Below are 26205 nucleotides of genomic sequence, written 5' to 3' on the forward strand. Positions count from 1 at the left end.
CAGCTCCTGGCGCCCGCGGCCCCCGCGTCCTGCCCCGCGCCCGGGAGGCCGCGACCCAGCTGAGCGCCCGCGGGCCCGGGGAGCCGCCTGGACGCGGCGCGCAAGGCCTCGGGGCCGCACCTCGACCCGCCGCCCGCCCGCAGCTGCGGAAACGCTCCGCGCGGGGACGCCCGCCCCGCCCCGCCCCGCCCCTCCCCCTCCCCCTCCCCCCCGGGGTTCCCCCCCCCGCCCCGCCCCGCCCGCGCAGGTGCTCGAGACTTCCGGGACGGGCGGGGGCGGGGAAAGGGGCGGGGCTAGGGCGGGAAATGGGCGGGGCTCGGGCGGGAGGGGCGGGGCTAGGGGCGGGCGGGGCGGGGCCACGAGGCGGTCCCTCCGGCGCGCGGCGGGGACGCGGAGGCTGCGGCGGTCGGGCGGGAGCGCCCGCGACCATGTGGGGGGCCTGGGCCGTCCGCTGTCTGGTGAGTGGCTCCCGCGGGGCGGGGGGCGCGGGGGGCGCGGGGGGCTCGGTCTCCTGCCCCGGGGGCGGCTGCGCTTGGCGGGGACCGGCGGCCCGGCTGTCCTCTAGGCGCGCTGTGTCCCGCCGCGCGCGGGTTCGGGTCGGGGGGTGTGCGCGCCGGGAGGGGACCGAGCCCGGGGAGGGGATCGAGTCCCGGGAGGGGACCGAGTCCCGGGAGGGGACCGAGCCCGGGGAGGGGATCGAGTCCCGGGAGGGGACCGAGTCCCGGGAGGGGACCGAGCCCGGGGAGGGGATCGAGTCCCGGGAGGGGATCGAGTCCCGGGAGAGGATCGAGCCCGGGGAGGGGATCGACTCTGGGGGAGGGGACTGACTCCGGGGAGGGGATCGAGCCCTGGGAGGGGACCGAGTCCCGGGAGGAGACCGAGCCCGGGGAGGGGATCAGTTCTGGGAGGGGATCGAGTCCTGGGAGGGGGACCGAGTCCCGGGAGGGGATCGAGCCCGGGGAGGGGATCGAGCCCTGGGAGGGGACCGAGTCCCGGGAGGAGACCGAGCCCGGGGAGGGGATCAGTCCTGGGAGGGGATCGAGTCCTGGGAGGGGACCGAGCCCGGGGAGGGGACCGAGTCCGGGGAGGGGATCGAGTCCCGGGAGAGGATCGAGCCCGGGGAGGGGATCGACCCTGGGGGAGGGGACCGACTCCGGGGAGGGGACGGAGCCCTGGAGGGGATCGAGCCCGGGGAGGGGACCCACTCTGGGGGAGGGGGATCGACTCTGGGGGAGGGGACCGACTCCGGGGAGGGCACCGCGGGCCGCGGGCGCACGTTTCCCACCGGCTCAAAGGTGTAAGGAGGAAAGCGCCCCCGGGGGCAGCGGGGAAACTCGAAGCTCCAGACCTGACTTCTCCGGGCACAGTCATCCTGGGGCCGCAGAGCCTTGGAGGCCTGTTTACCTTCCTATCACCGCGCAGAAAAAGAAACTGCTGTTGTTTCCCTTCCGGGAATCCTGCCCCCGCGGCCCGTGAGCCGCCCTCAGGCCGGGGCGTCCCTCGGTCCGTCCTCTCCCCCCGCAGCTCCGCCTCCGCCACCCCGGGAGCCGCTGGCCCGACGGCGTCTCGGTGGCCCGTGGAAGACACTTGGTTCATCTTTGTAGAGAATATTTTATTTATTCATGAGACACACACAGAGGCGGGGACCCAGGCAGAGGGAGAAGCGGGCTCCCTGCGGGGACCTGCCGTGGGACTCGATCCCCGACCCGGGGTCACGCCCTGGGCCCGAGGCAGATGCTCCGCCGGGAGCCCCCGGGCCCCAGACCCCTCCTGGGGGTGCGGAGGCCCTGAGCATCGCGGGTCCTCACTTTATCGGGATCCACCCAAGTTCCCAGCAGGGCGCAGGACGGTGCACAGGAGCCACCTGAGGCCAGTGTCCCAGCCCCCTGGGGGGGGGGGGGGCTTCATCTGCATCTTCCAGGGGCCGAAATGGAGGCCAGAGAGCCCGGGGTTGAGCCGAGATCACACAGCTGCCGGGAGGGGCAGCGCTGGGGTTGATTCAGACCCGGCTCCCAAGTGCACCAGCCTGCGCCCGAGGCGAAGGGAAAGAGATGGTGATGCCTGGAACGGTCTTAGGATTGGGGGAAAAGGAGTGGCTCAGCGGTTTAGCACCGCCTTTGGCCCAGGGCGTGATCCTGGAGACCCGGGATCGAGTCCCATGTCGGGCTCCCTGCGTGGAGTCTGCTTCTCCCTCTGCCTGGGTCTCTGCCTCTTTAGGTCTTTCACGAATAAATAAATTAAATATTTGAAAAAAAAAAAAAAGGATTGGGGAAAAAAGAAAAACTGGCGGGCTCCTTTGGGAGTCATATGCAATATTTGGGTCCCTTTTGAAACCCTTAGAGAAATCTCAAGATTCAAAACTGAGCTATTTGTACAGCGCAGACTCGCTCTTTGCTTCCTGTGCTTAACCCCCCTGTACTGGGTGTTGGTTACTTTGAAAAATCTCAGCTCTGGGGACAGCAATATGGTAAGTGTAGCAGAATTATCAAAGCCCAGAGGGAGCTACCCTTGTTCAACTTTTCTGCTAGGCCCGTATTTAAAACACCAGGGACACTTTGTATGTACCGAATATGATGGTGTCTGTAATGTGTGTTTATTTATGATTACATAATAAATGGCCTAGGAGCTGAAGAATTTTAAGTTTTATTAGATGACATTTATAAAGGCAGACAAATAATTCTTTCTCCTGAAAAAAATCTGACACAACCCTATCATTTAGATAATCACTGTCTACATTTTGTAAACTCTGCTCCACTTTGCCCCCCTGACGTGACCCTTAAGTGTAGTTACACAGAATCCTTCCTCGCACCCGCCACATGCCCAGTAGCTCACCCCTATTATTATTATTATTATTATTATTATTTAAGATTTTATTTATTTATTCATGAAAGACACAGAGAGAGAGAGAGACACACAGGCAGAGGGAGAAGCAGGCTCCATGCAGGGAGCCCGACGTGGGACACGATCCCGGGTCTCCAGGATCACACCCTGGGCCAAAGGCAGGCGCTAAACCGCTGCGCCACCCAGGGATCCCCTCACCCCTATTATTATTAAAGAAGTTTCCACGCTGTCATGTCATCTCGTGGGTGTCCAGCAAACACTGGCTTTTGCACCTTTGCACTTAATAGTCGCAAGGTTAATAAAATGAGGGTGGGCCTGCCAATCACATGGAACCCAGAAGCAGATGGGTAGCATGTTGGGGGGCTGGGGGTAGATGGGACGGAGCTCCCTCATTTTCCCTTTCCGCCTTCTCCGCCTATTCCTCCTGCCTCTGTTGCTGTCCCCTGTCCCTTACTCTGTGCTTCTCTTCTTCCCACCTTCCTGGAGTTTGTTTTCCCTCTTCTAGTTTCTAGCTGTTGTATCCACGGCACCTACAAGAAATCAGTTTGAAATCCCCAAAGAATTTACAAATGTCTAACGGAGATTTTCGAAAAAGCATCACGTAATTTAGAAATTTGTGTGAGAAATAGCTGTGGGCAGTGCTTTCTCTCTTCCTACCTTCTTTTCTTTCTTTTCTTTTCTTTTTTTCTTTCTTTCTAACCACATGGCTCTGGTAGGTTTTGTCATGTACTGTTGAGGTCTGTGGTCAGGCAGTTAAGTTACTAGATGCCCAATTTCTTCTACGTTTCTTAGAACACTTGTCTTAAAATTATGCTGAAGGGAAAGGAGAGGACATTTGGGGAAAAAAATCAACGTATTTATAAAGAATCATATGAAAGATTTTCAGTGGAAAAAATAAAGAACAGTTGTTTAATTTATATCATGTAATCATTTTCCTTAAACCAGCCTCAGAAAGATGAAATGAGTATTTTTTTAAAGTAGGCATTACTTAGGTCACAGAGGAGTTGAAAAGTTTTTAAAATGAAGCAAGTTTACGAAACTGTAATTTAAAACAGTACCAACCTGGATGGAAAGACACAAACTCGTGAATGATGTCAGGATTGGGAGGCAGAAATGAGATTGATACAAGGAGCCCATCGAGCCACCATATCGGCTCCAGTGAGATGAAGGAAGTCTCCTCTGGCGGATTAGAGTTTATTCTAGAGGAAATAAATTTTATTTCTTGCCCTAAGTTTAGAGGGGGGGAAAGCAAAGTAAGTGAGAGGCAAAGGAGACCAAGGATTTGGATGCAAGTCTCTTTGGGACACTGAGGAGTCATTTACTTCTAAAGGACCCCCTTGGTGGGACCCTCAGCATCTGCAGGGAAGGCAGCCGGGGTGCTGGGGGGGAGGGGGAGCCAATGACTGTGGTACAACTGGCAGTTGGAGAAAATAGCCAACACTTAAGAGATGTTTAAAAACCTGAGTAAGGAAATCCCCCACTCGAAAACCCCTAGTGAGCAAACTGTCTTTTGGTAAATTATCTCAGGTCCCAAAAGTCCCTCAATAAGCACATGTTTTGTAATAGGTACTAAAGACTGTCACCTTGTGATGAAAACCAATAAAGGGGCCTGTACTAAAAAAGTGGATCCAGAAATAAAAAGCAAGTTGAGGACAGTGGATCTCTTTCTTCTCCTTCAGTAGATACAGGTAGAGAAATTGGCCAGATGATGCCAAACAGTGACTTTTGAAAAAATAGAGTCATTCTTTATTGTATATCACCTAAAACAAGATTTTTTTTTTTTTTTTTTTACGTTTTACTTATGGCCTTTCAGTTTTGTCCACACCTGTCCATAGTTTTGGACACACAACTTTAATCTTACAGTTTGTAGTGGATGCATGTACAGTGAAGGCTTTTATTCAGTGAACCTGAATTTCTAGAATTCTTATCACTTATTATTTATTACTTTTTGGGTGATCTACTGTCGTAACAAAACCATTTCTAGTAGTGGAGCCTATCTGTATTTTATTCCTGAAAAAAAAAAATTATTTGTAGGACCAGTGTCTGTATCGTAGTGCTTAGTATTTATTGCGTTGTTTTTGCTTATCTGTGTGTATCTTCACCAAAGTTGGAAAACAGCATTTAACCAGCTAGAAAATCCTTTTGGTTTTCTGGAAGACCCTTTTTTTTTTTTTTTTGGAAGACCCTTCTTTTAAAAAGAAAAATAAAGCACCCGTCACTTCTTAAATGGCTGGACTGCTGCCCCCAGTGAAGCCTCTTAAAGAGGAACAAATAATTCCATCTACTTGCCAGCCTTTATTTTCTTTGAAGTGAGGTAGAAGTAGTGGAGCTCTAACAAGACAGAAAGACGGATCCCCGTGAGATTGGCAGCTCCGCCTTCACCAGGAGGAAATGAGCTGGTTCTGCCCTTTGAGCTCTGCTTGCTTCTGGTTTTGGAACGCGCTTCGTGCAGCCACGCCGCTCCCATCCCTGGGCATTTAGAAACAGCCGCCTCTGTTGGACGACTGACCCGAGTTCCACCAAGGATGTAAGGATGACCGTGAATTTAGTGTGGAATCGGGGCATTTTGAGCAAGGCCGGCCTTGTAACTTATAAATTACCAAATCGGACTACAGCTCACTGGACGGCTGTACGCAGCCCCCGAGGCAAGCAAGCCTGTGCCGCAGGTGTTGCTCAGCTGCCCACTGGGGTAAACTTGCAGGATCGGAATGAACGTGGCCACGGAGCCGTGAATGACGGACTGTCCTCCTGTCCAGTGATGCCAGGTCCCAGATTTACTCACGTCTGCGTTCTGGGAAGCAGTACAAATGCAGGACGTGAGAAACATCGATACTTTTGATTTCTGAGGGCAGAGGCCTTGGAAGAGAGAGAGAGAGAGAGACAGACCGCGAGGGCTCAGAGCGCGTGGCTTGTGCCCTTGCCCCTTGCTGGTGACCGAGCTTCGGTTTCCAGCCACCCCCCCCCAAAAGAATCCTTGATCAAAGTAGACTTCCCATGGGTGTCTGATTGGATTTAGGCCTGATTCCCGAAATTGAGCAGCCATTGCCCCAGACTATGGTTTTTTGTCTGTTTAGCCCACGCGGGATTGATACGTGCAGTAAATGCACACAAGTACCTATTTTGAATATTGGTTGCCCCCTGAACGTTGGAGGATTTTGGTTGCTCCTGAAAAATGGAAGACCTGGGCCCACCCGCCGCGTGGCCCCCACTCCCCTCACCTCCCCGTTTCCAGGAGCCGCCTGGTCTGTGCTGCGTCTCCGCCCCCGGCCCCTGGGCAGTGACTCTGCGGCCCTCCCATTATGTTTTCTCCACCAGGATGACTCCTCTTCCTTCAGGCCAATTTTTGGAATCCTTATTTCTCCCCGAGAAGCCTTGGCGATTTGCAAACGCGGAGCGTAGAGGCTGTTGGTCTGTAAACCTCCGCAGCTTCTCCCCTGTGACTGTGGTGGCGGCTGCCCTAGGTCTTCCCCTGTCTGTCCTCGGGCTGCGGTGAGCATCCCCCGAACTGGGAACTTGCCAGGGATGATCTCAGGGACCCTGATTCTTTACGTCCGTGGTGGGACCTGCACCATTTTTGGGTTTTTCTTGTTTTTTGTTTTTTGTTTTTTTTTCAGGGCATCACTCCCTGTGATTCTGAGGTCTGTCACAGTTTTGAAGACTATTTTTTTGTGATTCTGAGGTTTATCACAGTTCCGAAGACTATTTTGCAAACTGTAGCACTAAAATCAAAATCTAATCCCAGGTAGAATTTTCTAGATTCCCTCATTTTCCTTTATTGTTGCTTGATCACTCAGAAGTCTAGCCAGTCCCTTATGCCCACTGCCTCGACTCGCTCGCTCTCTCCTGGTTTCCCCAGAAACTGGCCTTAAGGAAGAAAGAAGATGCTCCTGGCATCTTCTTCTGTATTTTTATGTACACATTTAAAAAAAAAATAAGAAAAAAAAAAATAAGAAAGAGTGGATCTTCACTCCTCGCTTCCTGTGGAAAAACATATTTCATTTCTCTGTATTTCACTGATGCACCTGCTACAGAATGTCACTGCTCTTTCCTTATTTTTTACACTAATAGACTAGAGATGCCTCCCAGACTTGGTTACTGGTCCTGTTAGAATTTCTTTTTCGTCACAGGTTCTAAATAACTAAACGTCAGCCAGCCAGCAAGCGGAATTAGTCAGCGCAGCTCCGTTTCTTGTGCCGTTTACAGGACGGGGCTCAATCTAGAAAAACTTCACCGACTCTTCGAGGCGCCTGTTAGTCATTCTTGCCGTTAAAGAGCTAACCTGTTTCGCTGCCTTGTGTCTTTTTTCTTTTTTTTAAATTTGCTGCTTTAAAAAATTATTTTCCTGTTTGCTTTGAGCTTCACTAAGAACAGAAAAAAAAAAGGTGATGATTTTTTTTTTTTTTTTTTTTTTACTTCCTTTTCAAATCCTAGCTCATCTCAGGGCATCTGATTCTTTGGTGCAACCCAAAGGGTAGTCCCAATTTTTTCCCCGGTGGCTTCATCCAGCCCGGGGTGTCACCCTCGCTGGCGTGTCAGATGTCCCGTGTTGGCCGTCCCTGGGGGCTGTCCTCCGGCCGGCTCTGCCTGCTTCATGCCTCGTGCGGAATGAGCGAGACCCGCGGGCCCCGAAGGCTCAGGGCCGGTGCGAGGCTTCTAGTCGGGGGGCTGCCTCGTGGAAGAGTGCAGTCCCGTGGGCGTCGTGGCTGCTCTGGGCAAGTCCGCACCCTCGGGAGACGGCCGGGTGCACCCCACTCCTTCCTGAGCTGCAGCCCAGGGCGATGGGTCTTCCTGGGGAGGGCTGTCCTGCCCCCGCTTTCGGACCCTGGGGACGTGGCCTCGCCCTCGGGGAGCTCCCATCGCACCTGCCCCGCACCCCCACCGTGCACTTGCTGGAAGGTTCTCCGTGTAATCAACACCCGGGCTTCCGGTCCTGCTAACTGGAAACGGAGTGAGTGGCTCATGCTCCAGGGGGGACGGAAATGCTGAGGAGACTGGCCTCAGTCACTGGGCCCCATGCCCCTGACCCCGTGGGGCTCACCCCAGACACTGTGCCCCCGACCGCCATGGGGCTCACCCAGGGCCCCGTGTCCCCGACCCCCGTGGGGCTCACCAGGGCCCCGTGTCCCCCACCAGGCAGAGTCGGCGGGTGGGCTGAGCCCCGCTCCACATTCCCGTGGGTGAGTCACAGGGAAGCGCAGTCTCAGATTTGCGGAAAGCATCAAATCCTGTAGATAACGAAAGACTCCAGACGGTCCATTTGTTGAAATCCCGTCTCCAGGCCGAACAGGAGCGCGGGGTCCCTCCTGGCTGGGCCATTCCCTCCGTCCCTGCAGCGTCCAGCGTCCCCGGGTCTCCCGCCGCCACCACGCTGCTGACCCGCGTGGCCCAGGACGGTGATCTCTGTGTCTCCGTAGCTTAGCCGAGGACCTGAGGGCCTTCCAGGGTCCCCTGGGGGTGACCTGCCTGGAGACCCCTTCTCGAAAGCCACCCAGCAGCTCCTCCCCGGTGGCTTTCCCCGCTGTGCGCACACGCCCTGTCTGTCGGGGCCTTCCCGACACCCCGGACCCCCATCCCAGACCCCGATCCCAGACCCCGATCCCAGCGGCTTGCCCCTCTGCAGGCCTCCAGCGCTCGCGTCTCTCCCCGTGCATCTCCCCGTGTGTGTCCGAGCATCTCCCTGGTGCTTCCTTGCGTGTGTCACGGTGACTGGGCCCCGGAGCTCAGACTGCTCACTCCTTCCCCGGGACGACTTTGTGAGGGTGTTTCTGGTCTTGGTTTTCTGCTGCTGTTGCTTCTTGGTGAGACGGCGTTTCGGGGGGTGGCCCCCGAATAAAGCAGGTGGGATCCCCGACACGGGTGGGCTTCCTCGGGCCGCTCCAGCCCTCAACCACACAGACCGCGGGCCCCGGAGGAGGAAGAAATTCGGCTGCAAGCGAGGCTGCCCCTGGACGTGAGCTGCACCCCCCCCCCCCGCGACTGCAGCCTGGGGTCTTGCCGGGGTTTGGCCGTGCCCTGCCTGCCCCTCCTCTCTCTCTGCCCCCCACCCCATCCTGTTTCTGTTTCCCCAGAGAACCCTGTCGTGCCTCGCTTGCACGGACAGTGGGAGCCGCCTTGCTCTGGCCCACGGTCGGTTCCCAGGCGCCCGTCTGGCACATGGGGGGCGCCCAGCGGGGCGTCGGCTCGGTTCATTATCCGACTAATGGATTAGCGGACATCCCAGCAGAATGGACAGTCGGGGTTGCTCTCCCTGTTTCATCTCCAGGATGAGGGACGTGTAAAACTATTCTTATTCCTCATTTTTCCCCCAGTTGGTTATCCTCTGTTTCGTTTATTTGCATTTTTCAGACCTTTCATTTCATCCATTTTCTGTCCTTTTCAGCTCTTCTGAAAACAAGGGTTTTGAGCACTCGGATCACTTCATTCTCTGTGGGTTTCCTGCTTTGTCAGAGTCAAAATGCCCCAGTTCCTGCCTGAGCAGTTTGGGTTAAATCTTTGCATAGTGCAAACTTGAGTTAATGCAGCAATTGAAAAGCAAACACAAGCTCTGTGGGCCACTGGCTGCATCACGTCATGCAGCAGCCACTCTGTGCTCTTCAGGCCATCTTCCTTTTTCATACTTAATGTCGTTTTTTTTTTTTTTTTTTTTTTTTATGCTGAACTAAGTAAGAAATGTTTCCAGAATTTCAGCTCTGTGAAGCGGATGTGATCAGATGTGAGAGGAGTTGGTGCTGAAGTCACTGCCCCTCGGCCAGTGATGCCCACGTCCTCCAGGTTTCTGCCCCGGGCTTCGCGTCCCTCAAACGCCAGCTGGATTTTGGTTTCCAATGAAAAACCTCAAAACGAGGGAGAGTATACATCTGACTTGTCACCTAAACCAGGAGTTAATAGGGTCTCAGGAATCCGGGGTGGAATCAGGGTGCCAAGCAGGAGAGGGGCCCCGGGTCGCAGGAGCCGCACCCACAGCATCGGGTTCCGGCTTTCCGTGCTTTTCAGCGGTTGAATCTGTACCATTTTCTTCAGTTTCTGGTGAGACGTCAGAGTCGAACGAGGGGAACATTATTATGTCCCTGTAAACCCCCTCTTCGCGGCAGTGGGGTCGCGGACCCCAGGCAGGAGTCGCTTCTACTCAGTTTGGGTGCTGAGGCTTCGTGTTCCGTTATCTGTTGCAAACAGGACTAACGGGTCTCTTCCAGGTATGGACAGATTTTTTTTAATTTTTTATTTTATTTTATTATTTTTTTAAAAAGATTTTATTTATTTATTCGTGACAGAGAGAGAGAGTGAGAGAAAGACAGGCAGTGGGAGCAGCAGGCTCCGTGCAGGGAGCCTAACATGGGACTCGATCCCGGATCTCCAGGATCAAACCCCCAGCCGAAGGCCACGCTAAAACTGCTGCGCCACTGGGGCTGCCTAGATTTTTTTTTTTTAAGCAAATTTATTTTATTAGAGAAATATGCCATCACGTCTTTATTTCCTAGCACGCCCGATGCAGTTGCTACGCATTGGCGATCCTTCTCTGATCTAGAAGAGGAGCTGATATTAATGGGATGATCGAATGACCCACAGATAAAGCAAGAAGTGGGGAACCGTCGCCGCCAGAGAGAGACTGATGCTGATAAAGATCTTTTGCTCCAAGTTGCGTGTCATGCCTTGGACAAAGGTCATAGATTCAGACGTGTTTTTTAAGATTTATTAGAGAGAGAGAGAGAGAGAGAGAGAACAAGCATGTGAGCACGAGTGAGGGGAGGAGCAGAGGGAGGGGGAGAGGATCCCAAGCAGACCCCAGCCCCGCCGCCGCCCGCCGAGCCCGGAGCCCGGAGCTCAACCCCAGGAACCTGCCATCCTGGCCTGAGCTGAAATCAAGAGTCGGAGCCTGAACCGACTGAGCCGCCCCCAGCGCCGCAAACTTGTTTTAAAAAATAAGAGTCGCGCAGATATAAAGCGTAACCGCCCCCGACCCCATCAGTGCACTACAGGTAACCTGCCCGTGGGTGAATCTGCTTTTGGAGACTTCATACCCACTTTCTCTTACAGCCATTGTGTTCCTTGCCTTGTAGTCGCAGAACCTGGCACATAGTAGATGCTCAAGAAATGTCTCTTGGACCGAAGAGGCAGGGAAGCTAGTGTGCTCGGCAGTGTCCCTGTGACCGGGGCGCCGGGCTCGCTCGTCCTGTACACACAGTTGCTCACGCACAGGAGGGCAAGCTGGGGCCCGGGCTCAGGCGTCTGGTCCCTCGGGTGCAGGGAAGGAGAGACTGTGAACGCTGCTGGGGAACTCGGGCCAGTCCTAGCTCTGCCTTTTGCTGGACAGTGTCCCTGGTCAAGGACATATTTTCTTGATACTTTGGTATCGCTTTCCCTCTCGGAAGACTGAATGTTAGGAATGTTTTTTTTTTCTTAAGATTTTATTTATCTATTCATGAGAGACACAGAGAGAGAGAGAGAGAGAGAGGCAGAGGGAGAAGCAGGCTCCATACAGGGAACCTGATGCAGGATTCGATCCCGGGACCCCGGGGTCACGCTCTGGGCCGAAGGCAGGCGCTCCACTGCTGAGCCCCCCGGGGGGCCCTAGGAATGCATTTTTACAGACATCCATCCGGAATAGAGGCAGGCAACCACATCTCCCTCGCCCCTCCATCCTCGGGGGTCCCGTGACACCTGTGACCTGAAGGGGATACAGGCCTTAGTGACAGAGGGGGAAGGGCTCGGAGGGAAGAGGCAGGAGCACCCGTGGCAGTGGTTTCTACATGAAGAACATTTAGTTCTCTCGACTTGGAAGATGCTAGTATTATTACTGTACCTTAAAATAGGGGAAAAAATAATATGTGCCATAAAAACCGTGAACAAGGATCTTAACAAAAATCCTCAGAACTAATACTTAAAATTATTTGTGATGCTTGGCAATAGACTTTACATATTCCACCTAAAACGAGAGATTATTTATGTTTATGGTTAGACCAAAGAAAAAAAAAAAGCAATTTAGGAAACCAGAGAGAAGAATCCATCAGAGACCGCCCCCAAATGCTTCCATACGTCTTAAAGGGCTCATTTTTCTAAGAAATTCTAGTCGATAACTCAGATAATTCTGACGTAGTATCGCTTAGACTGATAAGCTTTTATCTGTGGAAGAAAGGGACCCAAAATAGATACAGCTTGGTTTCCCCCCTGAAAGAAGTTCACCTTTTTTTCTGAGCAAAACATGAAGAAAATCCCAGCTGAGTCATTGTGGGGTTGGTTAACCAGACAGGCTTGCAACCCAATTGCGTATTCTGTGGTCGCTTTATAAAATGGGAAGAGATAAAACATGTCACATCATGAAACAAGAAGAGATAAAAACCCAAGCACCGGGTTTGGGAGAAATTATCACTCACTTTTTATCCTCATAATAACCCTTCAAGACGGAGCGCGCTCTGGCCACTTGCGGGTCGCAGTCGAGGATCAGCTGGTTCCATGACCTCCCTGAAGTCGTTTTGAACTTTCTCGGTTTTTCCTTCTTCTCTTGTTCCTCGCTAGAGCTTCATGGCGGTGACAGTGATAATAACAACATAATAACCATGCGGTGCCTGCCCCGGGCGCCTGCGTCTGCTGCGCGGAGCTGCAGGGCTTTTATGATCCCAGCGGACCCACGAGGAGGCGACCGTTTCCGCTTTATTTTATTTTATTTATTTATTTATTTTCCATCTCTGCTTTAGAGATGAGGGAACAGGGTGACGGGCACTGAGGGGGGCACTTGGCGGGATGCGCACTGGGTGTCATGCTCTGTTGGCAAATTGAACTCCAGTAAAAAAAAATTAAAAAAAAAAAAAATAGGGCAGCCCCGGTGGCTCAGTGGTTTAGTGCTGCCTTCAGCCCAGGGCGTGACCCTGGAGACCCGGGATTGAGTCCCACATCAGGCTCCTTGCGTGGAGCCTGCTTCTCCCTCTGCCTGTGTCTCTGCCTCTCTCTCTCTCTCTCTGTGTGTGTGTGTGTCTCATGAGTAAATAAATTAAAAAAAAAAATCTTAAAAAAAAAAAAGAGATGAGGGAACAGAGACTTGGGGAGTCCGGGTGCCTCTGCCCACAGCAACGCACGGGTGGCAGCCAGGGTCCCCTTGGAGCCCAGGGCCCGGCCCTCCCATCCGCGATGCTCTTCCTAGGGTGCTTGGGCGCGTGGGGCCGTGGGCGTCGGCAGGTGCAGCCGCAGGTGCGGCCCTACACCTGCTCCCCGGCGGCCTCCCCCGCTCACTGCAGCTCTCCTGCTTTTCCTTGGCAGACGCTCGCCTCCATCGCTGGACCGTGGCCCAGGGGGGTGAAGGCTCAAGTGACCAGCCTCAGCTACAAAGTGTTGAGATCGGGTAGGAACGTCACCATGGGAGACGTCAGGTGCTGGGAAGACCCGCTTCACGGGAACAGCCTGTGCTGTGACGCGTGTCCTCCCGGTGAGTCCGCAGACCCCCGAGGCAGCTTGAGCGCCGGGCTCAGGAGGGGTCGCTGCCCCTCCGGCGCTTGGTCCTCCTGCGTTAGGACGTTATCGGGGGAAAGAAACAACAACTAGGTTGTTGTTCACCTCTTTCCTGCGTGGCTGCCGTGGACGCGAGGACAGGGCATTCACAGGTGACGGGTGCCCCTGGAGGGAGAGGCTTTCTCTCTCTTTATTTTTTGTTAAAAATATTTTATGTATTTATTTATTCATGAGATTGAGAGAGAGAGAGGCAGAGACACAGGCAGAGGGAGAAGCAGGCTCCATGCAGGGAGCCCGATGTGGGACTTGATCCCTGGACTCCAGGATCATGCTCTGGGCCTAAGGCAGACGCTCAACCGCTGAGCCACCCAGGCGTCCCTTTTTTTTTTTTTTTTTTTTTTTTTTTTTTTAAATATCTCTCTCTTTAGCTCCACTTTTCAGTGGCGAGAAAAGACGGTCGGAATTTCAAGCTTCTCACAACAGAACTGATTAAATGTATCCTCACAGCTGGAGCTCGGACAACGAGGGACCCCCACCCTCAGGAGGTGGATCTCTGACAGCGAGGGACTTCCCCCCCCCCCCCCCCCGCCCGCCCGCCCTCAGGAGGTGGATCTGGCAATTCCCCTCAATCAGGAGTTCTCTGAAGCCTGCAAAATACATTTGCATTTTTTGCAGCTGAAACTAGACAAGCTAGAAGAGCAATGGGTGCAAACCCAACGGTCTTTTAACCCCAGCGGTTTGAAATGCAAACCAATCTCAGATCGGAAATCCTTCGAACCGGAGCAGATGGGACGTTTCAAAGTGTCGTCGAGCGGCCCTTTCCTGCATCTGGAGCCGAGCTGGCACCAGCTTGCGGCGTCAGCGTCTCGGCTGCGCTGTGAAGTGGGACGGGGACGTCCGGGGAAGGCCCGTGGGAGCCGCCGCGGGGCCGTGGGCAGCAGGTTGTGGGGCCCCCAGCAGCCGAACGGCTCAGGGCCTGCATGCGGAGATCCTACCGGCCCCCTTGCAAGGCCCCCCGTCCAGTTGTTAGTGACCCTCAGGGAAGCTCTGCCTTGCCATCCAGCCCATTCATACTTAAGCCTATTCACGTGTACTCTCCTCCGGAGAGGAATCCGGAACGGCTCCCTGGCTTTCTTATAACTTGCCAGGCACCATCTATTTGTCCAGGAGCTAAGATCCTCCTTCATATTTTTATTTATTTATTTATTTATTTATTTATTTATTTATTTATTTGAGACACAGAGAGAGAGAGAGGCAGAGATGCAGGCAGAGGGAGAAGCAGGCTCCCTGCAGGGAGCCCGACGCGGGACTCGATCCCAGGACCCCGGGGTCATGCCCTGGGCCAAAGGCAGGCGCTTAACCGCTGAGCCACCCGGGCTGCCCTCCTTCATATTTTTAGAACTTAAAATGCAGGTTCAAACAAAATCAATCTGCTTTGCCCATCAAGCTGCCAAGGATTTGTGTCTGTTTGCTTTTCTTTTATTTTGCATTTTTAAAAAATTTTCACTTAAGACATGCCTTCAGCCCTGGTGGGTTTGCCTTTGAGATAAGAACCCTCATAAACCACGATGGGAATGTAAGTCGTTGGAACCCTTTAAGAAAGAAATTTGGATAGGTGGGCCCAAGACTTGAAACCGTTCATGCCTACTGATGCAGCAGGGTTATGGGGGACACGTATTCAAAAGTAGTCAGAAGTCAAGGAAAATGTACGTGTGACGTTCCGTTGTGATACCCAGGGATTCGGATTGTTTTGGGGGAATTGGAGTCTTCAAGAGTTGGAATGTCTCCATCCATCAACTATGTCATGTTTTCTGACGTAGCCTCAATGTATAAATTCCCCGAAGGAATTTCTTTTCTGGGGTGGGGGCAGGTGAGGGGGAGAGAGAATCCAGAGCAGGTGCCACGCCCAGTGTGGAGCCCAACGCGGGGCTCGATCCCACAGCCCTGAGCTCTCGACCTGAGCCAAAACCAGGAGTCGGACGCTCCCTGATGGGAGCGCCCCAGAGCCCCCCGAAGGGGTCGCTGGCCCACCTACCTGCTGGATTCACGACCCTGCTCCATGCCCCAGCGCCCTGGGGTGCTCGGCACACACTAACCCACTTCCTGCTCCTGGTCCCTCTTGTGGGGCTGTAGGCTCGTCCCTCTTCCAGCTGCTTCCAGGTCTTTATGCTCGTTGGTGTTGTGGAATTAATACGTAATTTAACAAACTATTATATAAGCCAATGCTGTACAAATACAGAGAAAAGACAGATTCCTACTTCTGTGAAAACTCATTTGCATGTTTGGAGGATTTTATTCGGGATGAGCTGCTAACGGAGTTGTTGGTGAATGAGAGGAGGTCAGAATCAATGGGAAAAAAAAATCACAGACCCCTTGAAAGCCTTTCATATAAATTATTGGTACCTGGAAGGGATTTTTCCATCAGAAAGAGAGGAAGCAAGGAAAGAAGGGAGAGAGGGAGACAAAGAAGGATGCAGGGAGGAGGGAAGACAAAGAAAAACAGGAAGGAGGCGTTTTGAAGGTCACCTACATGAGGAAGAATCTGGAATGCGTATTACTCTTTCTTTCGCCGCAAGGCTGGCCGATAATCACTCAGTTATATTTCACTGATTAAAATATTCACAGTATGGTTTTCGATGATACCCTAGGTGAACCGACAGTTCTGATTACCTGATCGACAACTGCTCATCACCCACCTTACCCAATAAGAAGGATTCTGGGGCACACGGCACGCGTGGCACACCTGCGTATACTCCCACGTGTACGGGGTCCCCGCGTGGATGCACCAAGATAACCGTGACGCTCTCGCAGCGGTTGACATGGAATTCCTCCTACCCTCCCCCAACTTTTCCAGGTTCTATTACGCTCAGAAACAAATGTATTTTTTATTTTTTTTTATTTTTTAATTTAATTTAATTTAATTATTTTTATTATTTATTTTTATTTATTTTATTTTTTATTTTTATTATTTTTAATTTTATTTTTTATTTATTTTTATTATTTATTATTTATTATTTTTATTTTATTTTTTATTTTTATTTTTTATTTATTTTATTGTATTTATTTATTTATATTTTTTTACTTTTTATTATTTTTTATTTTAGAAACAAATGTATTTTAAAATCTCATTTTTCAAGACAATAGGAGCGCCTGGGTGGCTCAGTGGGTGAAGCAGCAACTCTTGATTTCGGCTCAGGTCGTGATCTCAGGGTCGTGAGATCGAGCCCTGCGCTGGGCTCCGCACTCAGCGAGGAGTCTGCTTGAGAGTCTCTCTCCTGCGCCCACCCCGCTCGCTCATGCTTTCTCTCTCTAACTAAAACAAATTTACTAAAGAAACCCAAAACAACCACTCATTTTTTATATTTTGATAAATTTGGGTTGTGTATGTTGGAAGAGAGAAAACCCCGTGTTTACGGTCGTGCGGTAGGCATTGTGCTAGGCGTGTTCTGCAGGGTAATTATTTAAAGGGGCCAATTCGTCTAGAAACCACAATAATACCACTGGCAAACCAGCAAAATTCGACAAAAGTGTTCTTTGGCTCAGCGCTCTCAGGCATTGCCGTGATGTTCCACAGCCCCAACGCATGGTATTTGAATTTGGTGCCGGGTTTTCGGAATTCATGTTGTTTTCTTTGTTGACTACACAATATCACACCTGTCTCCATCTCATGATTTGCTTATGTAGTATTTTGTTTTCTTCAAAAGAATGCTGTGAGGTTATTGAGAACGTCGTGTGCCCAGGAAGGAGCAAACGTGTGGGGCCGATCACACTCGGCCTATTCTTTTTAATTAGTTACACCAAGAATAATCAGAGCCACTAGCCATGCTTTCCTCTTAGATTTTCCTTCACGCTTTCTGTCTCTTTCTTCTTCACCCTCCGTCTCCTGGCCCTAATCCCCAAGGCACATACCACCACTTGACATCATAGATTGGTCCAGGCATTGCCTGCGTCCTCCCTGGAAATGCGAAGCCCTTGGAGACCTAGACGTTGTCATATTTCCTGCAGGATCTCTGGCTCCTGAAAGGGCCTGACCCACAATAGGCATTTAATAGACACTTGCCAATTAAGTGAATTTTCAGCATAAAGCATTGTCATCCAAGGCTTCCCGACACCAATACAATGACTCGCTTTATTTGAAAAGTAAAGCAAATGTATTACTTATAAAAAAAAATGTATTACTTATAATCGTGTGAATTAAGACAACAAACCTCATAGCAAATTTTGTTATAGATATGCTCATGCCTTCCCATCAAAACACACTCTGTGCCTTAATGGCAAAAAAATATAGAAAGAGGAATGGATGTGAACCTCTGCCCTCTTTGCAAGAAAGTTGCTATAGGCTTCTGTGCATGTGGTCATTCCGTGCATTAAAAATAGTGTAGCTCATCCTCCGGTGTCTGTAGGCACAGTTGTTGGGTGACTCTTTGGGCTTTCGTCTTGGGAGACTTCCCGTGTGTTGACATGATTTTTATGATGACCGCCCCCCCCGCCACTGTGTTTCTATACCATTAGTCTGACGACCCTGACTCCCGCTCCTCGTCACCCCTGCATATCTCCCACGCTGTTGCACGTCCACCTTGTGTTCCAACGCCGCCTCCATTTTTCTCTTGGGCAGGCACACGGAAGGAAAGTGACTGCACGTCTTATGCGGGTAAATCACACTGTGTGCCCTGCCAAGAAGGGGAGGAGTACACAGACAAGACGCATTTGTCTCCTAAATGCAGGAGATGTGGAATCTGCGATGGAGAGCATGGTAAGTGTCTTTGAAGCCATCAGAAAGGCCAGTAGTGCCACTCCATGTAGAGCCATGTATAATGCACTTTGAGGTTTTGAGGTTGGGACCTACTCCGGTGCCGGATTGGCGTACGGGGGCGGGCAGGATGGAGCTGGCTGGAGTGAAGCAGCGCCAGGTACTGAGCTAATCACTAGTCTAGACATTTGCGGGTCAAATCTAGGCAATTTTCCCAGAATGACGAAATATGAACCTGGTGAACAGGTGCGTAAATTTTGTTTTCCTGCCTTGATTTGCGTTCTTGGTATAGCCGGCAAGAGCTCAGGAGCCTTCTGATACAAGGACAGAGGAATCCAAGAGGTGGGTGGGAGGCGGGAGGCCCCCTCCCCTTTGGAGATCTGTTTTGTCTTGATTAATTCTAACTGAGGACCGGAATTTTTATGGATGCCTCAACCTATCATGAGAGCCCGGATCCAGATGTAACAGAAAAACTCCCCAGTTTTCATTTCATATCAAGAAATCCCAGGACATAAAGTTTTTCTTGTCCCTTTTTGGGCCCTAAAGCAATGTTTCTCCACCCTGGCTGTATGTTAGGATCACGCAGGGAACTATGAAAAATGTTCACATTTAGGTCCCACCTCAGAGCAATTAAATCAGAATCTCTAAGCAAGGGCTTTGGCATTGGTCTCACTAAGTGTTGATGAGGGCCTGATACTCTGCATTTCCTTTTTTTTTTTTTTAAGATTTTATGTATTTATTTGCAAGAGAGAGCGAGCAAGCATGAGTAGGGGAGGGGCAGAGGGAGAGGGAGAAGCAGACTCCCCGCCGCCCCCAAGCTGGAAGCATGACATGGGGCTCGATTCCGGGACCCTGAGATCATGACCCCACCCCCCAAGGTGGGTGCACAAGCCATGCCCTAAGTAGCCAGGCTGTATAGGAACGGGGCAACCCTTCCAGCAAAAGTGGGGCTATGTTGGTTGCTGGACTGTCTGTCCTTTTCAAACCCTGCCCAGTGATTTCAACTGCTTCACCTGGGGTTGCCTCTTTTGCAGGTGAACGCTACCTGTGTGTTGCAGGAGGTGTGCTGATGTAAGGGTAGATCGCGAATCTTCTCTTGCGGCCCTTGCTCATCAGCTGTTGTAACTAACAGTCTGCAAACTGGCTTTCTAGGCTTAGAAGTGGAAAGAAACTGTACTCAGACCCGGAATACCAAGTGCAGATGTAAACCAAACTTCTACTGTGACGTCTCTCCGTGCGAACACTGCAACCCGTGTAGCACGTAAGTTTTCATCTTTCTTTTTTTTTTAATTTTTATTTATTTATGATAGTCACACACACAGAGAGAGAGAGAGAGGCAGAGACACAGGCAGAGGAAGAAGCAGGCTCCATGCACCGGGAGCCCGACGTGGGATTCAATCCCGGGTCTCCAGGATCGCGCCCTGGGCCAAAGGCAGGCGCCAAACTGCTTCCGGCTGACAGTAGGGTATTAGAGGTTCCGCTTCGGGGGCGTCAGCAGCTACTTGAGGATCATCAACTATGTGGGGACAGAGGGGAGGGTCAGGGCCCCGACCCCCACGTGGTTCAAGGGTCGGCTGTAGTAATAGTTCTAAGTCCTTCGTAATCTCAATCACCGGAACCTCCTTGTTGTCATGTTGACTCCTTGTCATCGGTGAGCAAACAGGCTCACAGGGATTAGGTGACTCGCCAGGCGCGTGGAGTTGGGGCAGGGCTGAGCCAGTCTGACCGTCGTGCTCAGATACCGACACCGAGGGTTTCCTCCCGCGCGTCCTGCCCACCACGGGACGCCGGAGCGCAGGCTGGGTAGGCTTGCTGAGCAGGGTCGAGGGCGGGGCTGTCGACCCGTCGTTTTATTGTTCAGTGGGACTGTTCTGAAATAGCTTTTTGCAGTTTATGACTTTAAGAACATTGCTTTACTCCCAATTTTATTTTTTATTTTACTCCAAGTTTATTACTTTTTAAATAATTTTTTACTCCCAATTTTATTTTATTTTTTAAAGATTTTATTTATTTATTCATGAGAGACAGAGAGAGAGGCAGAGGGAGAAGCAGGCTCCCTGCGGGGACCCCGACGTGGGACTCAATCCCGGGACCCCGGGGTCACGCCCTGGGCCGAAGGTAGATGCTCCACTGCTGAGCCCCCCAGGAGCCCCATTTACTACCAATTTTAAATCTTTGTCTGTTTCATCCTTTTTCCAATTTATCAATATTTTCATACCTTCCTTTAACTCTTGATATCTTAACAACAAGCACAGTCACTCTAAGATATTTCTTGTCCAAACTTCCAAATTATGTTATGAATTTGTACCAGCTTTATTTATTTTTTTATTTATTTTTTATTTTTTATTTGTGCCAGCTTTAGATGCTAATCTAGCAATACCCGGGGGGAGGGGTTTGTTTGCGGGAGATGCAAAGATGACTAAAATGGCCCAGGATTTACAGTGTGGTGTCCTTGCAGGTGGTCAAGGAGTCTGCCCACCAGGCTTTTTAAAATTTCCTCTGTTTTTTTTTTTTTTTTATTTTATTTATTCATTTTGAGAGAGAGAGAGTGTGTGGGTGGGTGTATGCACATGTGCACGTGCACGTGGTGGGGGGCAGGGGCCGAGATAGAGAGAACCCCAACAGCCTCCGAGCTGAGTGTGGGACCCCGATGTGGGGCTCGATCTGTGACCCAGTGATCATGACTTGAGCCAAAATCAAGAGTGGGACACAAGCGGCCGCACCACCCAGGCTTCCCTGTTCCTTTATTTGTTGTTTTTTTTAGGTGTGAACATGGAATCCTTGAGAGGTGCACACCGACCAGCGACACCAAATGTGAAGAAGGTCATGATTTCTCTTTATGACTATGTCCTCCTTTCTCTCATCCCTGCTGTCAAAAATATGAAGAAATTTTACTCTTCGGGAGTCCCGCGCTCGGTCTCCCGGGTTGCCTGTGCTCACGTTCGCTCTTCAATGTGGCTCCTACAGGATCCAGCTCCAGATACCTGTGGTTTTGCGTCCTCATCCCGATTCTGACGTCCGTGCTCGTGTGCTGGTGTAAGTGCTTACTTTGTTCAGACCGCACATTGAAATCACTTGGGAAGTAGAATTCACCAGAATTCCCCCGCGTCCTTCCCATGAGACGGCTCCCACCGGGCAGGTAGCTCTCACGTTAAGCACCGGCCCTAACCGCACCCCTGCCAGGTGCTGAGAACTAGGTGGTACCATCCGCCAGCTGCTGTGTATGAGCAGTTACCCTGGAGCTCGGAGCGGGTGGAAGGTCCCATCCTCATTATGGACGAGGGTTGACCGAGGATCAGAAGCAATCCCTGCATGCTCACCGAGGGCCCCACGGGAGGCAGGATCTTCCTGGGAAAGAGGCAGGGGACACCTGACACCTCTGTGCTCTGTGCCCCCTGTCCCTGGGTCAAACGCCACAGTCTTTGGGGTTTTATTTATTTATTTATTCTATTTTTTGGGGATCTTTTTATTTATTTTTGCCCCTTAACTTACGACACCAAGGCAATGGAGTTAACGCGAGGGTTATAGTAAAGCCAACAGGCGAGCCCCGCCTGGGCATGATCGTGATTGCCATCGAAGGTCCCTCGGAATCACTCATAAAGCACGGAGAGGTGACAAGTTTTAATGACTTGGATTCCAGGCCGCGGAATCCAATGTTTCACGCCCTGTGGCTCCCGCGTCTGCCTCACGCCTGCCACGTCCGTCCCGGTGAAAGGGGCAGCGGCGGCCGTGCCCTGCATCATTCTGACGAGGCCGGTGTGCTCACGGGGCGGCTCAGTTAGGACGTGACGTGTCTCGAGAACGTTTGGCCTCGTGGGGTGGGAGCCTGGAGCGCCGGTGCCTCCGTCCTTCCGTGTCACCCTCTCCTTGGTGGGACGGTGTGTCCTAGGGGCTTCCTCCAAGGCTGGGACCGGAGCCTGATAGAAGTTTCTTTGATCTTCCAGGGCTGTTCAAACGGCGCAGGACAAAAGGGAATGTCACCCTGGGACCCACACCGTCCCCTCCTACTGTAGGTGTTGGAACGTACACGCGCTTAAGAAACTAGGGAAAGCGGCCACTTGGCTTTTTATTTGCATTTATCGAGAGTTTGTGGGCCCGGGTCGGGCCGCGGGGAACGGCGCCCGGTTGACAGGAGGCTCCCACACAGCTCACTCGAGGACGAACTAACCGGGCGTGAGACGCACACGCCGTGGGAGCTGGCGGCGGGATGGGGCCGAGCCTGTGTCCTGTGCTGGTGTCACCGCAGGGACGCGCGCGTCACCCGGGCCCCGTGGACCGTGCGTCGCCGCTTCTCTCTCCAGCGTGAGAGCAAAGCGTTTCAAATCTTGAAAGATACGTTTGGGAGAGAAAGCAGTTCGCTCGATGAGCGACGATTTCTGCTTGGGGCCAGGGCTCTTTGAACTGCTCCACCTTAAACTGTTTTGACATGTCAAAAAAAAAAAAAAATAGTTGCTGTAGAGAAAATTTGAAAAAAAAAAAAAAAAAAGAAAATTTGAGAATTATGTCCCTTATGTTATTTTCTCAAGTCTGTATGAAAAGTCATCTCGGCAAATTCCATGAATCCCTTCGATTCTTTGCATAAAAGATAAGCTCACACGCCTTAGTTTCTGGCAAAGCTGGAACTTTGCAGAATTAAAATTTCAATGGGAAAAGAATCCTTTTTAAGGACACAGTTTAGCTGATTCTGTGCATCGTGCTACTGGCTGTATTTCCTTCAGGGTTAAGGACGAATTAGACAATCAGATTTAGACTGTTCTAAATATATTCTTATTTATCATGTTCTTTCCATTTTTTTTTTTGTCTCCCCCAGGAAGTGATACCAATAAACTGTGCAGGTAAGGCTCCCGTCCTGTAATTGCACGGAGACGCTTCCTTCGAAGGTAATGGGCTGACTTCGGGGTGGACTGACGCCGCTGCTTCCGGGTCGTGTTCCCGCCCTTCCTCGAGCTCACAGGCCTTTCTGCTCGGCGCCGAGCGCTTATCGGCGGCTCCGCCGTGTAACTAATGCTCATAGTTAGAAGTGAATCGGGTGCAGCGGACACGGTCCTGAGGCTCAGGGGCGGGACGCGGCGTCCGGGGCTCCGCCCGGGGCTGCTTGGCCTGCGAGTCACAGACAAGGTCCCCGGGTCGTTGCCCGCCTCCTGGTCTCTGGGTCACGGGTTGGCACATCCTAAGAACGTCAGCGGGCATCTCTTCCAGGCCTCTTCCCTCCTACGTCTTGCCCTGTTGTGAGCAAATTACTGGGGGCCCAGGAGGGGTCAGGCTGGGGGCTCAAGCGGGTTTCTGGCTTTGTGTCCCCCCCGCCGGCCAGTGCTCCCCATTTCTGGGACTTAACTGGTGTCCCCAGCACTAGGAGCAGAGGGATCCGCGTAGTTCTCAATGGTGACAATTGCATTCAGCAGGACGTGTTGTCAGAGACCGTCCCCTGCCTTTCAGACATCGACCTGAGCAAATACATCATCGGCATCGCTGAACAAATGAAAATAAAACAGGTCAGGGAATTCGTTCGGAAGAACGGGATCAACGAAGCCAAGATAGACGAGATCAAGAACGACAACCTGCAGGACACAGCGGAGCAGAAGGTGCAGCTGCTGCGTCACTGGTACCAGGTGCACGGGAGGAGGGGCGCGTATCACACCTTAATCAGAGGCCTCAGAAAAGCCCATCTTCGCGCGCTGGCGGAGAGGATTCAGGAAACGATCCAGAAGGACGTTGCCAGTTAGCTTGAAAGCGGAGACTTCGGGCGTGAAGGTAAAAGCGCCAGCCTGGCCAGAAGCGGAAAACGGGCACCGAGGCCCGGGTACGCGCCCAAGGGGGCAGAGCCCGGCGTCCAGGCCGCTTCTTCCGCTGTGCACGGGGCCGCCCTGCGCCCTTCGTTCCCTCCGTGGGGAGCTAAGGTCTGCGTTTGCTGGATTCCTGGAGTTTTCGTTGCATCTGTTGATTCTCGGGCTCATGTGCTTGCAGGTCCAGAGGGTCGCGTGGATCGGACTTGGCGCTGCGGGGGAAGACGTGGCTCAGAGTCGCGTGTGCAAGGACGCGTGCAAAGGACAAAAGATAGGAACACGCTCTGGTGCCCGAGGGTGTGGGGTGGATTCCGTCCCGACCCAGAGCGGCTGCGCCGGGCCGTCCGCAGCCTCGCCTGTCCCTGCTGTGCCGCCTGGTCCCGCGACCCTCGGGATGGGAGCACATTTGTGGCCTTGGCACCTCGGGGAAGAGAAGCCCCGGGGAGCTCGGTGCGCAGCTCGCGGCGACCTGCTAAGCTTCTGTCCCGAAGATCTCTGCGCAGATTCTGGGCATCTGGGCGTGACGTGCTTCGGTCTGGAATTCGCACAGGGGATGCTTGGGTGTCCTCCGCGTGCTCGCCCCTGCCCCGGGCCAAGCTGACCCGCTTCCCTCTGATGTCGCAGCATTTCATTCCCACGAGGAACGCTCTCGGGGGTGCAGCCCTCGTGCCCCCTGCAAAGCGCTGCCTGAGAAGCACGCGGGACCCACCGGCCGCCAGGGCCGCCCCGGGAAAGTGCCGCGGGCTCGGAGGCGAGCGGCCCTTCGGGGAGGCAGCGGGGCCTGTCGGGCCGTGGAGCCACCGGGGCTCACGCCGCCGCCGCTCCGGGTGTTCTGGTCCTGGGAGCCTGCTCAGCCGCCCCCTCGCGTCCTCGCTCGCTGCCCCCCGGCAAGGGGGACTCCCCTCCAGGGTTCGCGGTGGCCCCGGTGACTGCCCGCAGCTCCCGGCCCCAGCCAGGGGCCCTTCCCACTGCGCCCCCCTCACTTTCCCATTTAAACACATCTGAAATTTTGTGTCGAATGTGAATCAGTAAATACTATTTATATTTATACAGACGGGAATCGAGAATGGAGACAAACCGAAGTAGGATTTACAACCATCAAAAGAGCTTAATGTTCGGAAATAGAAAATATTTAATTAAAATAATGTTTTCAGCGTTTCTGGTGATGTCTTTTTTTTGGTGGGGCCTCACATTTTGTTTTTGTTTTTCTGTGACCTGTTTATGTATCTCCAATTCTCTCTTGGGTCTCAGAAAATACTTCCTTTTTATTTATTTTCTAAGATTTTATTTATTTATTTATTTATTTATTTATTTATTTATTTATTTATTTAAAGATTTTATTTATTCATGAGAGACACACAGAGAGAGGGGCAGAGACACAGGCAGAGGGAGAAGCAGGCTCCCTGCGGGAAGCCCAATGCAGGACTCGATCCCGGGACCCCGGGGTCACGCCCTGAGCCCAAGGCAGAGGCTTTGCTGCGGAGCCGCCCGGGGCCCCAGCGTTGACTTTAGTAATATGTCCTATCTAACCCGTGATCCTGAATTGTCCCCGTGTGGTGTGGAGTCCCGGGAGGCGGCTGCCGCTGTTTTGCAGACAAGCCTTCGGGAGCTGGCGTGTGTCCTGTTGATGCTGAGCGCGGGCCGTCGGGGCCGCAGAGGGCTGGGGCTGCAGTGTCAGGCCGGGCTGGTCCCGTGGGGCAGGCCCCTCCCGGACCCCATGGTCCTTAGCCCCGCCACCTCCGGGGTCTGGTCACCCAGGCCCCAGCCCCTCGGCGTCTCCCGTCCCTGCGGCAGCTGCAGGTTCCCGCTCGCAGTGCCTGGCCCTCAGGAACTTCGCCCTGCATGTGTGTGGCAATCACTGGCCTCTTCCCCGAGGGCCCCCTCCTCCCAGCCCTTGACCGGGCCCAGGCTCTGCCCCCCCACCCCCCTGCAGGAGCTCCCAGGGCTCCGGTCCCCACTTCCCCTCCCTGAGCCACCCTAGGCTGCGCCACCGGCCCCCAGTGTCCTGCTTACAGAGGCAGAAGCCAAGTGGACCAGCGCAGCCTCCGTGGACCTGCAGAGAACCGCGCGGCCCCGGGTGCGTCCCCGCCGACAGCTGGGGGCTCCTGCAGACACAGGGCGGGAAAGCAGTCGGCTGTTGGGGTGCTGGCTTCTCCCCCGGGTCTCACCTGAGCCCCGACCACTCTGTGTGCACACCCCTGGGCCTTGTTGCTGAGCACGGGGTGACGCCTCGACTCCGATCACCCCACCCTGCTGCGCCTGCCTGGTCCCCTCCCGGTGCCTGGAGTGGCCTGGAGGCCCCCCCCCCACTGCCCGGCCTGCCGCCAGCATGAGTCCCCTTACCTCTCTGGCTGCGGACCCCTCAGGCCATGACCCTGGGGTCAGGATGGA

At 53.0% G+C, this 26205-nt stretch overlaps 1 protein-coding gene and 1 long non-coding RNA gene across 4 annotated transcripts; one reads left to right on the forward strand and one right to left on the reverse strand.

Annotated features, from left to right (window-relative positions):
• The first annotated feature begins 353 nt into the window (after nucleotides 1–353).
• FAS (Fas cell surface death receptor) lies at nucleotides 354–24972 on the forward strand. 3 transcript variants are annotated; one of them, XM_049101777.1, is made up of 11 exons: nucleotides 10320–10501; nucleotides 13093–13258; nucleotides 17897–18034; nucleotides 19184–19292; nucleotides 20060–20149; nucleotides 20796–20854; nucleotides 20999–21067; nucleotides 21976–22040; nucleotides 22842–22866; nucleotides 23468–23782; nucleotides 23996–24972. In XM_049101777.1, the coding sequence occupies exons 1-10, from the start codon at nucleotides 10451–10453 to the stop codon at nucleotides 23752–23754; spliced, it is 1059 nt and encodes a 352-aa protein (XP_048957734.1). In that variant the 5' UTR covers nucleotides 10320–10450; the 3' UTR covers nucleotides 23755–23782; nucleotides 23996–24972. The 3 variants fall into 3 exon arrangements, with proteins under 3 accessions (XP_025297237.1, XP_048957734.1, XP_025297236.2); XM_025441452.3 differs by lacking the exons at nucleotides 10320–10501; nucleotides 20060–20149 and adding an exon at nucleotides 354–458; XM_025441451.3 differs by lacking the exon at nucleotides 20060–20149 and having other exon boundaries at nucleotides 10328–10501.
• LOC118352325 (uncharacterized) lies at nucleotides 11183–12469 on the reverse strand. Its single transcript, XR_007406152.1, has 2 exons — nucleotides 12213–12469; nucleotides 11183–11506 (listed from the first exon to the last, which is right to left on the reverse strand). It is a non-coding gene; the product is annotated as an uncharacterized LOC118352325 (long non-coding RNA).
• Nucleotides 24973–26205: the final 1233 nt, after the last annotated feature.

The sequence above is a fragment of the Canis lupus genome, chromosome 26 (assembly GCF_003254725.2).
Source record: "Canis lupus dingo isolate Sandy chromosome 26, ASM325472v2, whole genome shotgun sequence".
NCBI classification, from domain to species: domain Eukaryota; kingdom Metazoa; phylum Chordata; class Mammalia; order Carnivora; family Canidae; genus Canis; species Canis lupus.